The sequence below is a fragment of the Balaenoptera borealis genome, assembly GCF_965194805.1.
Source record: "Balaenoptera borealis genome assembly, chromosome: 1".
Taxonomy (NCBI): Eukaryota; Metazoa; Chordata; class Mammalia; order Artiodactyla; family Balaenopteridae; genus Balaenoptera; species Balaenoptera borealis.
Window position 1 is genome coordinate 44,165,700 of NC_138860.1, and position 19,117 is coordinate 44,184,816.

Genomic DNA, 19,117 nt, shown 5'->3' on the forward strand with positions numbered 1-19,117 from the left:
TAGTGGGCATTCATTGGCTGTGTGCATTAATCAACCAATGAAAGAATGAACTTTCAAGTGTTCCCCTCCTGTTACATTTTTTGTCTTTCTTCACAAGTAGAAATGTTAAATGAAATGTGAGATGAAAAAAGAGACATGAACAAAGACATTAAAGAAAGGTAGACTCAAAGAAAGAAGAATGAGGAAGCCCTTATATACGGAACACTAACTCTGAACCTTAGCAGTTCAACGGTAGCAAACCACAGTCATGCAATACAGATTGTCCCTAACACAAGCCTTGCAGATACAGCCCTTGTCACTCTTCTGGATTCTTCTCTGAGGTCAACTGCTCTCTGTTGGACAAACAGGGTAATATCAGCAAGTAAACTAGAAGGGGTTAAATTTTTTTTCTACACTTTGAATAAATGTATGCCATTTGCTCAACAAATTATACATACTTTCTAAGAAAAATCACCATGATTGAAAATGACGTTTCACATTTGAGTTTAGGTTTAACAACTTTTGCGTTTGAAAGCCATGAATCTGAGCATCTGTCATAGCAATGGTGCAATATTTCATTAAAGATAACAAACAAAAACTCAGTTACCTCTTGCTCATTTGTATATAGATGTATTTATTTCATATATGTATCTATGCATATATAAATTAAAAATAGTGTTGTCTCATGGCACAAATAAATCCAGTCAGTGACTTACATTCACACACAATACAAAGAATTACATATTGAGACTAAACTGTTAAATAGTCTAGAAAAGAAACCACATTTTTAAAAAGGGAACACATAAGATAGTTGGTGAGGAATGTCTAAAAATACAGCATATGTCCCTACATTTGCATCAGGAAATTCATACTGATAGAAAATGTAGCTAAGTATATTTTTACGCAATTGACATCATCTGTCAATCTAACAAACATTTAAGGGTATTATTCTCATGCAGCTAAATAACTGCAACTTTGAGTATTAACCAGTCTCTTGAGACCAGTGCTAATATCTGTCCTGTGCTTTTAAATCCAGTTGTCATGGAATTTCAGACAGCCTCCGCATCAGAAATTGCTACGCTTTCCAGTACACAAACTATGCTGTGGGTTTGCTTAGAAACTCCTTGTTGAAGAATCTTCTTGCCTCAACACTACTGAGGGAAACAGAGCAACGAGATGGATTCTGTCTTCTATATTCAATGCTTTCAACTATGGCATTCTTTATTACCTGCGAATAGAAGCAAAAGATGTATAATTAGTGCTGTTCTGAACTCATTGAAACATTTGTTTGGTCAAAAAATATATATATAATTAATCTTTTTATTATAGTATTCTCTTTGAAATAGAAAGAGAAATCTCTGAGTCATTCATGTATATATTTATTTATTTTATTTTATTTAATTATTTATTTATTTATCTATTTGGTTGCATCAGGTCTTAGTTGCGGCTCGTGGGCTCCTTAGTTGCAGCTCACTGGCTCCTTAGTTGTGGCACGTGAACTCTTAATTGCGGCATGCGTGTGGGATCTAGTTCCCGGACCAGTGATCAAACCCAGGACCCCTGCATTGGGAGCAAGGAGTCTTAGCCACTGCACCACTACGGAAGTCCCGCATGTATATATTTAAATTCAACATCTCTATTACACTTAAAAAAATTTTTTTTTAATTGATGTATAGTTGACTTACAATGTTGTGTTAGTTTCAGGTGTACAGCAAAGTGATTCAGTTATATATATATATTCCTTTTTTTCAGTTATCTACCTATCTATCATCTATCTATCTATTCTTTTTCAGTTTCTTTTCCATTATAGGTTATTAGAAGATATTGAATATAGTTCCCTGTGCTATACAGTATGTCCTTGTTGTATATCCATTTTATATACAGTAGTGTGTATCTGCTAATCCCAAACTCCTAATTTATCCCCCCTCTTCCCCTTTGGTAACCATAAGTTTGTCTTCTATGTCTGTGAGTCTATTTCTGCCTTGTAAATAAGTTCATTTGTACTACGTTTTTAGATTCCACATATAAGTGATACCATATGATGTTTGTCTTTCTCTGTGCACATTACACTCTTGTTCAGTTCATAACCAGATACTATTCCTTCCCCCAGCAGAGAAAGAACTATTGTGGGAGTGTTTCAGATTTTTTTTTAAATTTATTTTTATTTATTTATTTTTGGCTGCGTTGGGTCTTCGTTGCTGTGCGCGGCTTTCTCTAGTTGCGGCGAGCGGAGGCTACTCTTCCTTGCGGTGCATGGGTTTCTCATTGTGGTGGCATCTCTTGTTGTGAAGCACAGGCTCTAGGTGCACAGGCTTCAGTAGTTGTGGCATGTGGGCTCAGTAGTTGTGGCTCGTGGGCTCTAGAGCACAGGCTCAGTAGTTGTGGTGCACAGGCTTAGTTGCTCCGTGGCATGCGGAATCTTCCCAGACCAAGGCTCGAACCCGTGTCCCCTGTGTTGGCAGGCGGATTCTTAACCACTGTGCCACCAGGGAAGCCCCTGTTTTGGATTTTTTGCTGTTAAAATAGGGAATAAAATGTGTGTAACATGGTAAATTTATCTTCGTTCTGTCCTTCATGGGGAAGGTAGTAAGAGGGAAGAAATAAGTAATTACTAAATCTAGAATTTATGTCCTTTATAGTTAGTAGATAAGCAGAAATGAGAGACCACAAGGAAGTACAAGACTTTCCCTAATCCTAATGAGAAAAGAAATTGCTGGAGAATTGCCCTGCTTCCTCAGTGAAACAAATACAGTTATAAAACATGGATATCCTCTATCTAGGAAACACCACGCTTTGTGATTTTATTGATGATGGCTCTTCTTTATTCAGAATAATCTTTGCATATACCCAGATTAATGGTGAATACAACCTCTAAGAATTGCTATTGTAATTATCATATACTTTTTTGGTATGATGTTAACCTAGTTAGGAACTTTTGGAATGAAGAGAAAATCTGGAATTTGGTTGAAGCAGTTATTGCAGAGCAATGGGAATGGGCTTTTGGAAAAGAGGCCTGGATAGTAACCTTGGCTCTGCTGCTGTTTTTGAACCCTGACAAAATCAGGAAGACTCCATTCCCAGGATAGGACTATACCATTTCATCGTTTTTTTTTTTTTAATTAATTTTTATTGGAGTATAGTTGCTTTACAATGTTGTGTTAGTTTCTGCTGTACAGCAAGGTGAATCAGTTACACATACACATATATCCACTAATGAGATAGAAGTTTCAGGGCCAGAGGCAAGTCACATCGATATGCCACGATTCACTTTATTCCCTTCCCCAGGGATTGTGAGGCCATGTTAAGGTATTATACACATGCTTTTCAGCCCACTGCCATGAGCAGGAATACTTGGCAAGTCTGAGAAGTTTAGAACACCATGGCCCCTCCCACCCAGAGCTGGTGTGGCCCTCTTGACCTTGGAGATGTGTACACAGTAGGGTTTTCCCATTTCACATCCAATCTAACTCGGCAAGCTGGGTTCAGTACCTGGAGGCGAGAAATGTTTGACTTGGGTGACACTAACATGCAGTTAATATTCTGTGACTTTATGTAAGGCCCAATGGGCAGGGCCCTCTATTCTCTAATGCTAACTTTAAACAAACTGTCATATTCTAGAAAGAGGGACTTATCACAGGAGTGTGACACCTTTGTTTGCTTTATGATTTTTAATTTTATATATATTTTCCCCAGAAGACAATTATATATATATTATAACTATATATATATAATTGTCTTCTGGGGAAAATATAAAATACACATTTATTTTAAATAAATATATAAATACTTATATATCTATATTATAAATATATAATTATATTATATATAACATTATGTAAATATAAAATTATATATATAATTATATGTATATAATGGTCTTCTGGGAAAAATGGGCTCAAATGTTACTGAGTCTTTTTAGCAAAGCAGATATTCGCTGACCCCATCTTCCCATGAGTAAGGGAAACATAATTCTATGGAGACAGAAGAGGGAGCTTCAAGCCTATGAAGCACACCTTGACAGAGGGCCTCCAGGCACAGTCACTTCTTGACTGTGTGAGATCAAGGGGAATTAACTTATGTCCTTAAGCCTGTTTCCTCTTCTTTAAAATGGAAATAATAATACTAATCTTGGTTTTTGTGGGAACTGGAGATCATTTATATAAAGCACTTTGCACAATGCCTGGCACATAGGAAACATTCCACAACTAGCATCTATTTATTGTTGGTATTTTTAAACTGACCACATGTGAGGAAATTTAGGAGCTTAAAATTAGATGTGAGGCTGTAAAGCTTACTAGAAACAAAGGCACCATGTATAGCCAATAGCGGGCTTATTATATGGTGAAATTCAGCAAATCAATTCTGCTATCAAATGTGTCCTACTACATCTTCTTTTAATAATCTCCCTGTCTTTCTAGAGACCATGTCAGCAAGTTTTTGGTTGGTTTTTCCTTCTGAAAGGAGCACCAAAGCAACATTTGACACACCAACCCTCATTGCAGAGAAGTACCCAAGTAAAACTAAAAATCATTTCTTTACTTTCCAAACACCCAAAAAGCTTTAAAATATATTAAAAAACAAAACAACAACAAAAAAACTACAGGGGACATTGTACTAATCATGACTGTTGTCAACACCTTTACAATGAATTCATGAGCACAAAAAGATCAACAATATCAATATTATGAACTAGTGGGTTTATCATAGTTGGCTCTTGGAAGGTGTTTTTAGTAAACAGGCCATTCTTTTAAAGGAAAATGGATATTCACATTTATAACTGAAAAACCCAAATAATATGCAATTAGAATGTGCATTTCGAACCACTAGGTGGCACATTAACACTATGAAACCATTAACCAGGTTTTTCAGATTACCCGTTTGTTGTGATGTGTAACAGCGGTCCCCAACCTTCTTGGCACCAGGGACCGGTTTCATGGAAGACGATTTTTCCTCAGACCTGGCAGGGGGGTGGGGGGGGGATGGTTTCGGGATGATTCAAGTGCATTACATTTATTGTGCGCTTTATTTCTATTACTATTACACTGTACTATATAATGAAATAATTATGCAACTCACCATAATGCAAAATCAGTGGGAGCCCTGAGCTTGTTTTTCCACAACTAGATGGTCCCATCTGGGAGTGATGGGAGACAGTGACACCCAAAGTGTGTTGCTTATGTCCAGTCTACTCCGTACGATGCAGCTGAATTGTCACTCGCTACTCACTGATAGGGTTTTGATATGAGTCTGCAAGCAACTGATTTATTATGGTCTCTGTGCAGTCAAACCTCTCTGCTAATGATAATCTGTATTTGCAGCCGCTCCCCAGCGTTAGCATCAACGCCTCAGCTCCACCTCAGATCGTCAGGCATTAGATTCTCATAAGGAACCTAGATCCCTCGCATGCGCAGTTCACAGTAGGGTTCACGCTCCTATGAGAATCTAATGCCGCTGCTGATCCGACAGGAGGCGGAGCTCAGGCAGCGATGCAAGTGATGGGGAGCGGCTGTAAATACAGATGAAGCTTCGCTCGTTCACCCGCCGCTCACCTCCTGCTGTGTGGCCCGGTTCCTAACAGGCACAGGTCCTGGCCCGGGGGTTGGGGACCCCTGATGTATAATCCTGTGATGTAAACAGAAGTGGCTGAGCTCAGCATTACATCAGTTGCTAAATTCAAACCTTTCGGCATGACACAGGGTACAATAGGATGTGTTCGAAAAGGCGATATGTTATATTTGAGTCTTCCTATTTTTTAAAATTATACTAGGAGTAATCGTCAATAGTATTGACATCTAATTTCTTCTTTCATTCCCCCCAAAAGTCATTGAGATACCAAATCCTTCCCGTCAGTTTTATCCTCGCAGGGGTCCTTATATCTCAACCCTCTTCATCCCCACCACCTATCCCCAAATAAGACTGGTGTCATCTTTCACTTGTGCCATTTAATAGTCTCCCAATTTGCCAGATCCTTTAAATATTTGGCACTAAAGGCATAAAGAAAAAAAAGAAAACATGAAAAATGTAATCTTTCCCCAAAAGGAACAAATTTAGAGATGTGAGATTGGAAGCACTCCACAAATAAGTATTGGATTTGCACAACAGAAAATTTAAAATGAGCCTTAAAAGAAAGTTACAGTATATTTTGAGAGAGAAATAAAAATTATAAATATAGCAGAATGCAAGAAGATATTCTGGAGTAAATTACTGTGGATTTACTGGCTAATGCCTGCTTCCTAATAAAAACTAAAGTGTCATGAAAGTAGGGGCCTTAAGTAGTCTTGTCATTTTTTATCCCAGCACTTAGAACATGGAAGGGGAAGAATAAAAATCTGTGAAATTAATGACTGCCCAGAAGGTGCTCAGTGGAGGTCAATTAAACAGGATAAGGCTCAACTCATGGAGACAATGAGATTTGAGTTGAGTTGAAGGACAAGCAGGATTTGATAAGTGGAGTGGAAAGACCGGGCATTCTCAGTAAAAGGATAATCTCATAAAGAGGCTGAAGATGGAAGGTCATGGCATGTACAGGAAACATCTGGGAAGTGGTTTGGCTGGAAAGGAAGCTGTGTTTGGGGTATACTAGGAAATAAGGCTTCTTGAAAGATAGATGGTTCAAAAGGGAGGAAAGAGTGCGAAAAAACCTTTGGCCCCATCTCAGCTCCTCAACATAACAGTGTGACTTCCAGCAATCAGCCTACCTAATCCATGATTCGGTTTCCTCATGTAGAAATAAAAAATACCTACCTCATAGGCCAGTTGTGAATGCTGAATATTTGAAAAGGAAATATCTGGCTTATATTAAGCACTCAAAAGTTTTCCTTGTTCTTTAGATTTTGTGCATTGTTGTATCCTTAGTTCCTAAGGATACAACACAGTAGATACTCAATAAATATGTATTGAATTAATAAATAAATAAGATACAAAAAGATTATAGGTAGCATTAAAGGTAAATGAATTTGGGCCTGATATAGAAGGCCATGATAACCAACAAGGACATACTGTATAGCACAGGGAACTATACTCAATATTTTGTAATAACCTAAAAGGGAAAAAAAACCTGAAAGGGAACATATATAGAGATATAGATATAGATATAGATATCCATATAGGTATAACTGAATCACTGTGCTATACACGTGAAACTAACACAGTATTGTAAATCAGCTATACTTCAATTAAAATGAAAAAGAAATGCCTAGAGATATCACATAAAAAAATAAGGCTATGATACATAATAAGCTTCTAAATTATTTTGTAAAAGATAAAAACTTTAACTTGTACCTAGACACTCTTAACATGATGATGAAATATCAGTAAATGAAGAAGTAAATACCAATACTTCTGGATATACACTTTTCCTCACTTTAATTAACACTTAATATTTAACACTTTACAGGATCACTGGAGAATTTTAAAAGCTCGTGATTATGCAGCGTTGGCATATGCTGTCACCGTCTTTAGAATATGCCAACAGAATGAATAAATTGAATGAGTGAGACTGCATAACAGTACATTTTCCTGTGATAACTGGTCCTGGAAAAGAGACCTCAGAAAGTGTATTTCCTCTAGATCGAGGTGGTAGTTTATGGGTACAGCATGTAGTCACACTACCTGGCCAGGCATACATTGCCTGGAGATTCTCCACAGTCAGGCATCTGCCTCCCACCAGCAGGCCCTGTATCCTGACACTCACTACTCGTTCCTCCTATTACGTTAAACTCTTTGACAGTTTCAGCCAGTAAGTCGATGACATTTTTTAAACGATTTATGAAAATTTTGTTGCATATTTATTTTAGGTGCCGGGCATTGTGATCAGTACCTCTGGAGGATACAAGGTAAATAAGGCAAGTCATTGTTTTTAAAGGGTTTAATTTTATAATTAAAAGCAGAAGAAAAATATGGACACGGATAATAATTATTATCATTACATATTACCTGTTTCAATAGAGTGTCTCATACACGCCAAGCTCTTAAATTGTATTCTTTTACTTAATCCTCATCCCAATCCTATAAAAATCTGTATCATTGTTTCCTTTTACAAATGAGGAAAGTAAAATTTGGAAAGGTTAATCAACATGCCCAACGTCACCTAGTGAAGAGGCACAAGCAAAAATCTGAGTACCCAATTTGGTTTAACTCGCAAGCCTCTGCATTTTGCACATACCACATGTCTACCAGTGTAAGTCACTATATATTAGGTTTCTTAAAATAAAAAAAAAAAAAGACAAAAAAAAAAAAAAACATGAAATGCTGCCATTGTAAAAAGCACTTGGGCAACGTTCAGTGAAAAGGAATTTGGGAGGACTGAGTAAGTGCAGAAACCCGACACTAATGAGAAACTCAGCCTGCTGTCATGAAGTGAGCAGAAACAGGACAGAAGTTCTCCAAAGATGAACTGGAATTTAGCTTCAGCAAAGCAGGGTTGCTAGAATCTCTGGGGAAAATGAAGCAACAGAAGCACAGCAACAGAGCTGTCAGAGACAGGTTGACATTTTCAGAGTAAAGATTTAAGTCAGAATGTGAATTGAAGATGAAAATTTGCCTTAAGTCACGGTGGTGGTGGCCACAAAGTTGAAAACTGCCTCCATGGGATTGGCGGTCAGATGTCTTTGCATCAGAAGAGTTTATATACACAGTGTCCACAATTGGTGAACAACTCTGACAGTCTGTGGCAAGTAAACATGTGTTGTGTTGCTGCAGCGTGAATACATCACCTACTCTCGTCAAATCGTGTGAGAATGAGTGATTTGGCTCATGATTGAGCCTCGTGACCCAGCATCCTACCTCAGAGTTTGGCTGTTCTTTATTTATCATCACTTACCAAGAAGCTTTGTTTCTGATAAAATGTGTTTTCCTGGTTAAAAGCGGGGAGTGGGAGTCATCAAGGGAGAGATAACTGAAGTCTTACCTGGGTATGAGGCACACACACGCGCACATATACACAACCAAGAATCACTTGAACAGAAGTCTCAATGGTCATATAATTTAAGAGGAAGCCTACATTCATTCATTCAAAAAATATATGTATTTACTGCCTAGGCTGCCATTACGTATATTGACTTGTCTATATTCTTAATTCTGGGCATTTGCAAAGGTCTTGAGGTGTATCCATCGCGGTATGGGATATAGACACACATAGTTATGGTTCCCATGTATTAAGCAGCTTCTGTTTGCAGGGCACTGTTCATACATCACCTGATTCAAGATTCACTACTGCCACTATGATAGGTGCTGTGACACCTGTTTCAGAGGTGAGGAAACTGAGGCTCAAAAAGTTTAAGTAGCTTATTCAAACTCACACAAATAGCCCATCTAAGAGCTAAACATGATATAAAATCTATGACCTTGCTTCTACTTACTGTGTCAGAAAACTTCTTAGGAGCAATTAAAACCTGGTTAATTAAGCGGCTTGTGAAAAATCTATATCTGATGAGCTCAGGACAGTTATTTTGGAATTCAGTCTGGTTTTGTTCAGGCTTTAACTGTTTCATCTATGTGTCAAACAAATTACTTTGAAGAATGTTTGTAAAATATATAAATAGAACTATATCATTCTTTACAGACAATAGCTTACAAGGTTTTACATAAACCAAAACTGAAAACAATGAGAGAAATGTAGTTGTGTAAGTTACATATATATATAGGCATACATGTATATATACATGTATGTCTATATACAGATATACTTTTGTGTATGTGTCCTTTTATTTTCCCAAGTTCAATAGGGTATTTATATATTCCTATAAGCTATTTTTTTTCCATTTGAGGACAACTGATCAAGTTTAATACATTTCATCCCAAGGAGTACAAAATATGATTTTGAGTTTATTGGCTTCATACTGGAAATATAGGATTACTCCTGTATTAACCCTTAGTTCATTTCTGTTTTAACAGCATGAGGTTTCATAAAACACAACTCCATTTTGAGAATGCCTGTTTGTTCCCTATGAATCATAGATTAAAATGCTGATTTTCTCTTAATATTCTTTAAATTTTCACCATCACCACAGAAACAATGTAGCATATGGGTTTCAGATTTTCACTGAATAATATAAAAGAGAAAGAAAAGGAATAAATCTATTTAGACAATGATATATGCTATAAATGTTGCTAAGCATGTTTTACTTGAATTATCACATATTCACAAATGAAGGCTGACAAGAAACATTTTAGAGTTGCAGAAACTGAAGGTTATTGGGAAAAATTTTATATGCTTACAAAAATTAAAGACATTGATTAATAAACGTATTACGGTGTAACTGTTATAACTGCACACAATTGATCATTACTAGTTTCAGACCAAACTAAACAAACAAGCAAACTAGATGTGCCAGTATTCTATTAGACCACAAAATGTAATTAAATCTCATATGCACGGAAGACTCATTCGCATGGTACATTCTTTTACTCCATTCATACAGTCTCCAAAAAGACTGACAAATCAGGCATGATACCTTTCCCTCTCCATTTGATTTCTTTCTTTCTTTTTCTTTTATTCTTTTTTTCTAATGTGCAAAATCCAATTAGGCCAATGAACTTGGGCTTTTACGACTGATAACCATTTGTCAGACACTATGATGTGGAACCGCAAGCCAACATGATTCCAATTACACAATAGTGGTCCTAAATGGTGAGTTTGCAGCTAAAGAATTTTACACAGAGACAGAATCTTAGCAGCAGATAAACTAGTGATAGGAATAATACTGAAGAGAATGACTTGTTTCTAATATTTCTGAAGCAAAGCATACTTGATATCTCCAGGGCTAAAAATGGAGAGACTGCTACTTTGAGAGACATTTCCAATATCCACAAAAATAAAGACATTTAAAAGCATGAGTGTATCCATTAAAATTCATGCTATTTTTGCAGGTTAACTACACTTCTGGTTACACTCACTTTCTCACTCTTATATTTCCATTTTATCACTTTTCTTCCTAATTAAAGTTTATTTTTTCATATGATAAATACACTAGATACTTTGGGAAAGAAGCTGAGGATAACTATCCTTCAATCAAATAATATTATAAAATGTGGGCTCTGCCAATTTGGATGCATTTGTTTTCTTATTCGTGAATGTTATGGGGTTCTTCTGGAGATTAATAGAATAATTCATGAAAAATAAAATGGTACAGTTTGGGTGGTGTCGTTCATAAACCTTATTTTTATTTTTAATTAATTAAAATGAGGTATTGTTATGTTCATGTTATATGGAAGTATTTGACATTGTCAATGATTGTAGGAGATACTTACATTGATGTTGTTCAGGGTATTGAAGTACATCAGATCATGCAGCCTTTTGAATGCTTGATTTGGGTATTGAAAGTTGAAGGTGGAAAACGGTGATTCAGGGTCATCAAAAATATCAAAATCAGCTATTTCTTTCTCTTCCTGAGTTTCTCTTGGAACACCTAATATAAGAGTCTCAAATGGTGTTATTTTGAAAACCACAAATTATCTCTAAAATCCAGGGCATAAAACATACAAATAGCCAGAAACACAACATAGGTAGCCCCTTCAGGGGTCATATAATCCTTAGTATACACTATTAGGCCTCTGCCTATATTTCCTGGACTTGACCATTTTCGTATGTTCTGACTGGGCAACTTCCAATTGCCAATTATCAGCATCTCTGTGCCTAAGAGCTTTCTACTCCTCCCTGTAACCGTTCAAGGCTGCTTTGCTCACTAGCATTAGGCTGGAAATTCCAGTAAATAATACTCTGTCCCAGGAAGCAGTCAACCAAAGACTCTATGGTGTTGGTATATAAGTTCCCCAGTTCCCTTGCTGCTTACTGTGTAAGTGGGAAGGATGATTCCAGACCATAGGTTCTATTTCATTTCGTAGAGTTTCCCAGCAGGATCAGGTTCTCCTAGTGGTAGCAGCTTACTAACACATCTTTTGTTGTCTGCCTTTCTTCCCTTTATCAGTTCCCTGCTCTCTTACTAAAGTTTCCTAGTTCACCCAAATAAACCATTTGCACTTGAACCCTTTGCTTGGAATCTGCTTCTGGTAGAACCCAAATCCAAACACTGATTAACTGTCTTCATGTCACAGGAATCCCCTCCACATCCTATTTTTGAGAATTAATAGTGATAGAAAATTCAAAATTTTCTAGGTTTTAAGTATTCCACTGTTCAATAACTAAAAATGCCAACAAATTCTTCCTTCTTTTGTGTTGAAGTATGACTCATAATAATGTCCATCTCTATTGATTTTTTCTCTGACTTCCTCCACTATCTAGAAGAAGATCACTGTCTTTTCCATAGTCTCCATGACTATTTTTTGTCTTTCCTCTCACAGCTACATTTTCTGGTCCTAAAATAATATGATTTTGAGGCATTTAGCATCTTGCCTGTCAACCTCTAGATCTCCTTTTGTTAATCAATAGCTTCCAGGATACAGAAGAGTCTATAGACTCCTCTGGATGTGGCAAAACAAAATGCCTGTGCCTTAAATTTGATTCTCTTTTTTTTTATGGAATATAACATGGCAAGCTGAAATTACTAGCCATATCGTACTGCTAGATAACATTAATTTTTATGGTCAGTTAACATTCCCAGAATTTTTTGCATGATTTGTTCTGAAACAAAGCCTCCCTTTCAAGGGTAGTATTTAAAATATTTAACAATGCCTATGACAAGGGTACCAATCAATCAGAACAAATACAATCTGAGGTTGTGGAGTAAAGCCCCAGAGATTTTTACTGAGCTAGTTGTTCACCCTTCAGTTTCTGAATTATGAGGAGCCAGGGGATCTTGGGCTAAGAAAGAGGGGGAGTACTCGGGGTCTCAGGATAGTAGCCATTTATCAAGGTAAGGGAAGTGTTCAGTGTTGTAATAGCTGGTATGGCAGTGTCAGCATGCACCAGCTTAATGTTAGTCTTTATCAGATTTCTACTTTACGGAATATAACTCCCAATGTACCTGGAGCCTTGTACTTTCTGAAGTTGATGTTGGCCAGAACAAAGTGGATGATAGTTGGGCAATCTTTCTCGACATCAGGATTCTTGGGTTTAAAGACATAGCATTCCTTCAGTCCTTCTCGATCAAACACATAAGGATCGATCTTTGGAAAGGGGAGCTTATTCATTTTAGCCCACTTTTCTGCAAGTAGAAGTTCCTATGGAAGAGAAGGAAAGATCATTTGTTCAGTTGGTCTGCACATTATTCAGTATTAGTTAGGTGTCTACTATGTGCTAGCTGTATGCTCCTTGCTAGGGTGAAAAATGACCCCGTTCTTAAGAAGCTTATCAATCTCAAAAGATATAAAATTACTCCATAAACAAACTCACTATTATTTTGTCATCTTTTTGTATAGGGCTAGTTCCATAGGAGGCATTGAAAAATTATTAATGAACTGAACTGAATGAAATTACGTCGATGCAATTGCTAGAGAAATAAGTATATATTATGAGTTCTGGGCATTTATAAGCCAAGTGAATGCTTTTTAACCCTTCAGAGTCAAAAAAAAATCTGTTGAAACAGAATGAGGAGCACTCTTGTTACTGATTTTTTACCTGCATCTTCTCCACAAAACTGATTAAAAATTAATAAATTTTCTGAACGCAAAAACATTGAGTTGCCCTGAACTAGCTTTTTTTTCTTTTCTTTTTTTTTTTTTTTTTTGCTTTTGTTTATGAAAAGAAACTGAGCTTCTGGCATCATTTGTTATTCTATGTGCAGTGGCCAAGAATTGGCCATACAGAGGAACCAAGAGTTAGTTAATGGGTGTGGCAGATTGTCATTACTTCCACATATGAACTTCCTTCCGGGTAAAAAGGCTTATACATCCCCACTGGAATGAGAAGACACCTGGCACACAGCCACAGCAGCTGATTTGCATCTACTGACATGTAACGTGACCAAGAAATGCAAGTTTGCTGTCGACTACTGAGGTTTCAGGTTTGTTTCTGCATCAAGGTTGACTAACACAATAGGTAAGCACAAAAAATAATTAAATTTAAACTAAAGAACATAAATCAATACAGAGAGGTGCAGCGAATAGAGCTTATTTCTACTGAAATGCAGCTGAAGGGCAAAAGGGACAAATAAGAAGCAGACTGTGGTAGTGGGAAAAGCACCAACTCTGGGGCCAGATTGCCTGAGTTAAAGTGCAAGCTCTGGGACTTTGGGCATGTTCCTTAATGTCTCCACACTCAGTATCCTCAAATATAAAGTAAAGATGGCAATGATAGTACATATTTCATAAGACTGCTGTTAGAATTAAATAAATTAATATGAGTGCAGTATTTAGAACCATGCCTGTCACATATTTCATGCTATACAAATATTTGACAAATAAATGCCAGTAAAGAGAAGAAAAGAAATGGAAGGGGAAAAGTGAAGAAAGAAAAGAGGAAAAAGAAAGAGGGATAGCAATGGTATTGGGGAAATCCCTAAAGAGGGGAAGTTTTAGAGAAATGATCACTATCATCTTAAGTTTTTGAACTACTCTTGTCATCACATTGATTCATTCAGTGATAATCATTAGTTGCCAATCTAAGTTCCATGCTAGGAGGTGGGGACATAACACTGAGTGAAACTGTTGTTCTTGTGGGATGTACATAGCCTGGTAGGTTAGAGATAGTAATCAAATAACACTTCAGGTTTAAAACTGTGGCAAATGCTATGAAAAAAGTATTTATTTGCCAGGAGATTTTGCAGTATACCTGGACTATTTCCTCAGAGTGCTTATTAATTCATTCAATGTTATAATTGAGCACCTATGTTCTAGGCATAAGAGAGAGGCTGTCCTTGGATACTTAGGGATTATAAATCAATGGGAAAGATAAAAAATAGATATGATAGTGCAGTATGGAAGAGGCAGGGAACATGATGGATGGCTTCATGCCTGGGCTGTGCAGCCTGAAAGGCCCAGCACATTTTGACTTGCAAGTTCAGTGATCTGAGACAAACCGCTTATCACTACAGCTAAACAGGGAAGAAATTATTTTGTGGGAGGAATTATGCAGTGATGCTCTCCTAATGGCACCATAGGAATCATAAATAACAACAAACGCACATGGACCAGGTTGTGTACTATCCTTGAAATAGCAGGCTCCCAATCCCATTTTATCTACATTTCAGCTGTTTCTTATTTCTCAGCAACTCATGCATACATAAATGAGTTGTAAAATAAAGTTAGCACTATTATCTTCCTGAACATTGCTGTGAGGATTAAATGAGATCATGTATTTTTAAAAACTCAGTAATTTATATTTTAGAAAACAAGTACTTTAAAATAGCACCTTATGCTTTGTGACCACCTAGAGGGGTGGGATAGGGAGGGTGGGAGGGAGACACAAGAGGGAGGAGATATGGGGATATATGTATAGCTGATTCACTTTGTTATAAAGCAGAAACTAATACACCATTGTAAAGCAATTATACTCCAATAAAGGTGTTAAAAATAAATAAATAAATAAATAAAATAAAAAAATAAAATAGCACCTTAAATTCAGAGAAAAATATGTTTTTCATTGAACTTTCACTGTTCCTGATGCTTCTAGAATGTCGTGAATTTTAAGTTGATCAACTCTCTCAATGCCATTTACTGAGAAATAAAAATCTGGGAGAACAAAGGATTTGATTTATATTAAAGCGTTTGTTTCATAAACTGTTAAGCTAAATGTGATTATATTTCACTGAAAATCCCATACATATATATGAATAATTGCTTGTTTGAAACTTGAGAAAACTTTTATCTCTAAATCATTTTTCTTCCTGTTCAGTTGAATTATTCAGCCTGTTATTTCTTGTCTAGCACTGTTCACAGTTATTCATTAAGGATTATTCAACATCAAAATAAAACTAAAAGTTCACGCTGTGGAATTGCGTGAGAACAAGGAAAAGAAGGAGCTTTCTAGTGTTTACAAACATGACTCAAGGGTATGACCAGTGATGTGTGGATGTGTGGAGAAAGAGGAAAAGGGGAATTGCGTGAGGTAAAAGACCGAGCTATTTTTAGATAAATATTTTACGCTGGAATCAGGAAGTGATGGAAACTTTCCCTTTCCTTATATGATTCTGACATGGAAAAGATTAAAAACTGATGACTCTAAAGGCAGTGATTACAGGATGGAAAAGCCATCTCCTCTCTGATGTCTTGTTTCTCTGTTTGTAATGGCTAAGAAACAATGACACAACTATAAGTAGAGCAGACGAGTTTGAAAAGAGTATTTTAGAAGAATGCAGTGAGCAAAAAAATTGCTGCTCCACAAATTACAGCAATATGCCAGAACTGTGTTCTAACCATCCATTTTGGTTATTGTTTGACACCGCAGACACTTCAGATTTCCACAGACTAATTCATGGTAAATTTACATAGTACTAACTAAAATGATTTTCTGTGGAGATAAAAACTTGATAGTGTCCTTCCAAGTGATACTTTGTAAGATATTTGTGCTCATTTTTAAGTACTAAAACATCTTGAAGGATAGGAAAAACAATCTAAGTAACATAGAAATATATTCAAACTATAGTGTTAATGGCATATATATGCCATTTTATTTATATATGTAAATAAATATATACTTAAATTAAATTTAATCTATATATGTATAATAAATTAGCTTTTCTCTAGAGGAAATGAGGTTTTTTTTCCTGTATAAACCTAGGCTATGTGTTTTCTAAGATATTTCTCATTATTCAAAATCTATTTTTAGATTGGGGAGAGGTATGGAGTATAATTGTGTAAATAAATTTACAGAATTTTTAAAAATTATTGAAGCAACAATTGTATAAGATACAATGGATATAAACAACAATTTAGAATTCATTATTTTGTGGTTATGGTCATTCTCACTTCCAAAAAATGTATTATATTAGGTTCCAAGAGCTTTATAATGCAATAGAGCTGAAATAATTTTCTATATCTAACAGTGTATAGAATTTACAGAGCACTTTGTACTTCTTAGTTCTTTTTCACTAAGAGGTTACTATACATTCACCAAAATATGTAAGGAGAAATTAATGTTGGGTATATTTCCTCATCACAAGGCATCTGATCCTCCATGACCAATACAGGTGTAATGGGTTGAATGGTGGCCCTCCAAAAGACAAGTCCATGCCCTCAACCCCCAAGACCTGTGAATGCAACCTCATTTGGAGAAGGGGTTTTTGCAAATGTAATTAAGGGTCTGGAGATGAGATCATTGTGGATTAGCTGGGTGAGCCATAAATCCAAAGACAAATGTTCTTACAAGAACACACACGCAGAGGAGAAGGCCATAGGAAGACAGGGGCTGAGATTGGAGTTATACAGCCACAAGCCAAGGAAAGCCTGGAGTTGCTAGAAACTGGAAAAGGCAAGGAAGATTTCTCCTGTAGAGCTTTTGGAGGGAGTGTGGCCCTGAGGACACCTTGATCTCGATTTCTGGCCTCCAGAACTGTGAGAGAATACACTTCTGTTGTTTTAAGTCACCATGTTTGTGGTAATTTGTTACTGCAGCCCCAGGAAACTAACATAAGAGGTAAATCTGTAAATGCTTCATTTAATAACATGCAGTTCCTTTCATCAGCCGTGGTGGACTGACGCCCACAGAGCTAACACTTGGATTGGTTTGGCCATGCTGGTTTCATCCAACCTAAAAACCATAAGTACATCATATACAGAGGTTCTAAACCAAGGATCATGCCATAAGGTCAATAAATAAATCAAGTTAGTGTGGAAAAATACAGATTCCTTTTTTGTGTTATTTGTGGGTAACTGAAATTTTGACCTTGAATGAAAATATAGGGAGATAAAGTTAATTTAGATATATTACTTCTATAATTTGTAAAGACTGGCTCATTTCAAATTTTCCTTGCTTCTTTCTTCTTTTTCTCCTTCCTTCATTGCCTCCTTCTCTCCTTCCTTCTTTCCTTTTATTTTTATTTATTTTTTATTTTATTTTATTTTTTTGGCTGCGCCACACGGCTTGTGGGATCTTAGTTCCCCGACCAGGGATTGAACCTGGGCCCTTGGCAGTGAGAACGTGGCATCCTAACCACTGGACCCCCAGGGAATTCCCCTTTCTTTCTCTTTTATTTTTAAGAGAATGAACCCATTGTTCTGGCTTCTGATCATTGAGCATTTAATAAGGCCTGAAAAACAGTGAGATTTATGTTCAATATACAGCAACATAATATAAAATAATATAATTTATGGCATAACAACCCAAATCTATTATTCTCCATAAAATTTTGTAAGGTAAAGGAAAAAACTCTCCAGTAGTAAACTAAATTTCCCTATATTCCTTGTTTTCTCCTCAAGACATCCAAAATTATTTCCCCCTTAAATTTAGTCTGTTTATTTTGCAGACTTGAATATGAAGACCCTGGCTTATTTTTATGACCAAAATTAAAGATAAATCCTACTAAAATTTTCCCTGGATGGATCCTACTGGTAAAATGAATTTGGATAGCATATATTTAAGTTACTAAATGGTTAACAAAAAGAAACTTGACAAAATGAAACACAGAGCTGTTTTTCTTAAATCATTTAATAACACTATTTAGAGTCATGAGGCTCTTTATAGTTGGACTATTATTAGGGTGTGTGCCCACTAATCTAAAAAAAAACAAAAGAACTCCAGTATCACTGACATTGACGTCATGACCTTTCAAGGCCAGTTATAAAATATAATATGAACTTTGTTGCCTTTACCAAAAGCCATGATATCCATCATTCTCTATCTCCCTGACAAAATCTGAGATTTAACTATACTTATGAAATAAAGTTAACGGTTCTAACTTTTTGCTCTACTCTTTAATTTCAAATGGTATCGATATTTTAGTCTCAAAAATAGAAAATTATTCACTATTTAATCACCTTAATAAACTCATATTGCTTATATCCAGGTATTGCATTGGAGCTTCTCCCTTTCTATCAAAAACTTTGATGTAGATTCAATTTTTAAACCTTACAATATTATACCTAAAATAACTATTCTACTTTAGCGTTAATAGTATATTTTTATTAACTTAAAAACTATATTTGAGTAATCTTTTAGATCCATATTGAAATGCATATTATTATAATGACACTCTATATAACAACACTCATAAGTTTAAAAAATCATTTTCAGTATTCCAAATGAGCCTGAAAAGTTCATTTTGTTCACTCTGAATTTCCTGAAGTTCATTTTTGGAGGAAAAAA

The 19,117-nt window shown here is 36.1% G+C and overlaps 1 protein-coding gene across 4 annotated transcripts in view; it reads right to left on the minus strand.

Moving 5' to 3' along the window:
- Positions 1-593: 593 nt before the first annotated feature.
- PLA2G4A (phospholipase A2 group IVA) overlaps positions 594-19,117 on the minus strand; it is a 158,343-nt gene continuing 139,819 nt past the window's right edge. For all 4 annotated transcript variants that reach the window (XM_082401670.1, XM_082401668.1, XM_082401667.1 and 1 more), the window contains 3 exons: positions 12,903-13,098; positions 11,230-11,387; positions 594-1,207 (listed from right to left, as the gene is read on the minus strand). In XM_082401670.1, the coding sequence (XP_082257796.1) occupies positions 1,076-1,207; positions 11,230-11,387; positions 12,903-13,098 (486 nt within the window). In that variant the 3' untranslated portion in view covers positions 594-1,075. The remainder of the gene's footprint in view (positions 1,208-11,229; positions 11,388-12,902; positions 13,099-19,117) is intronic.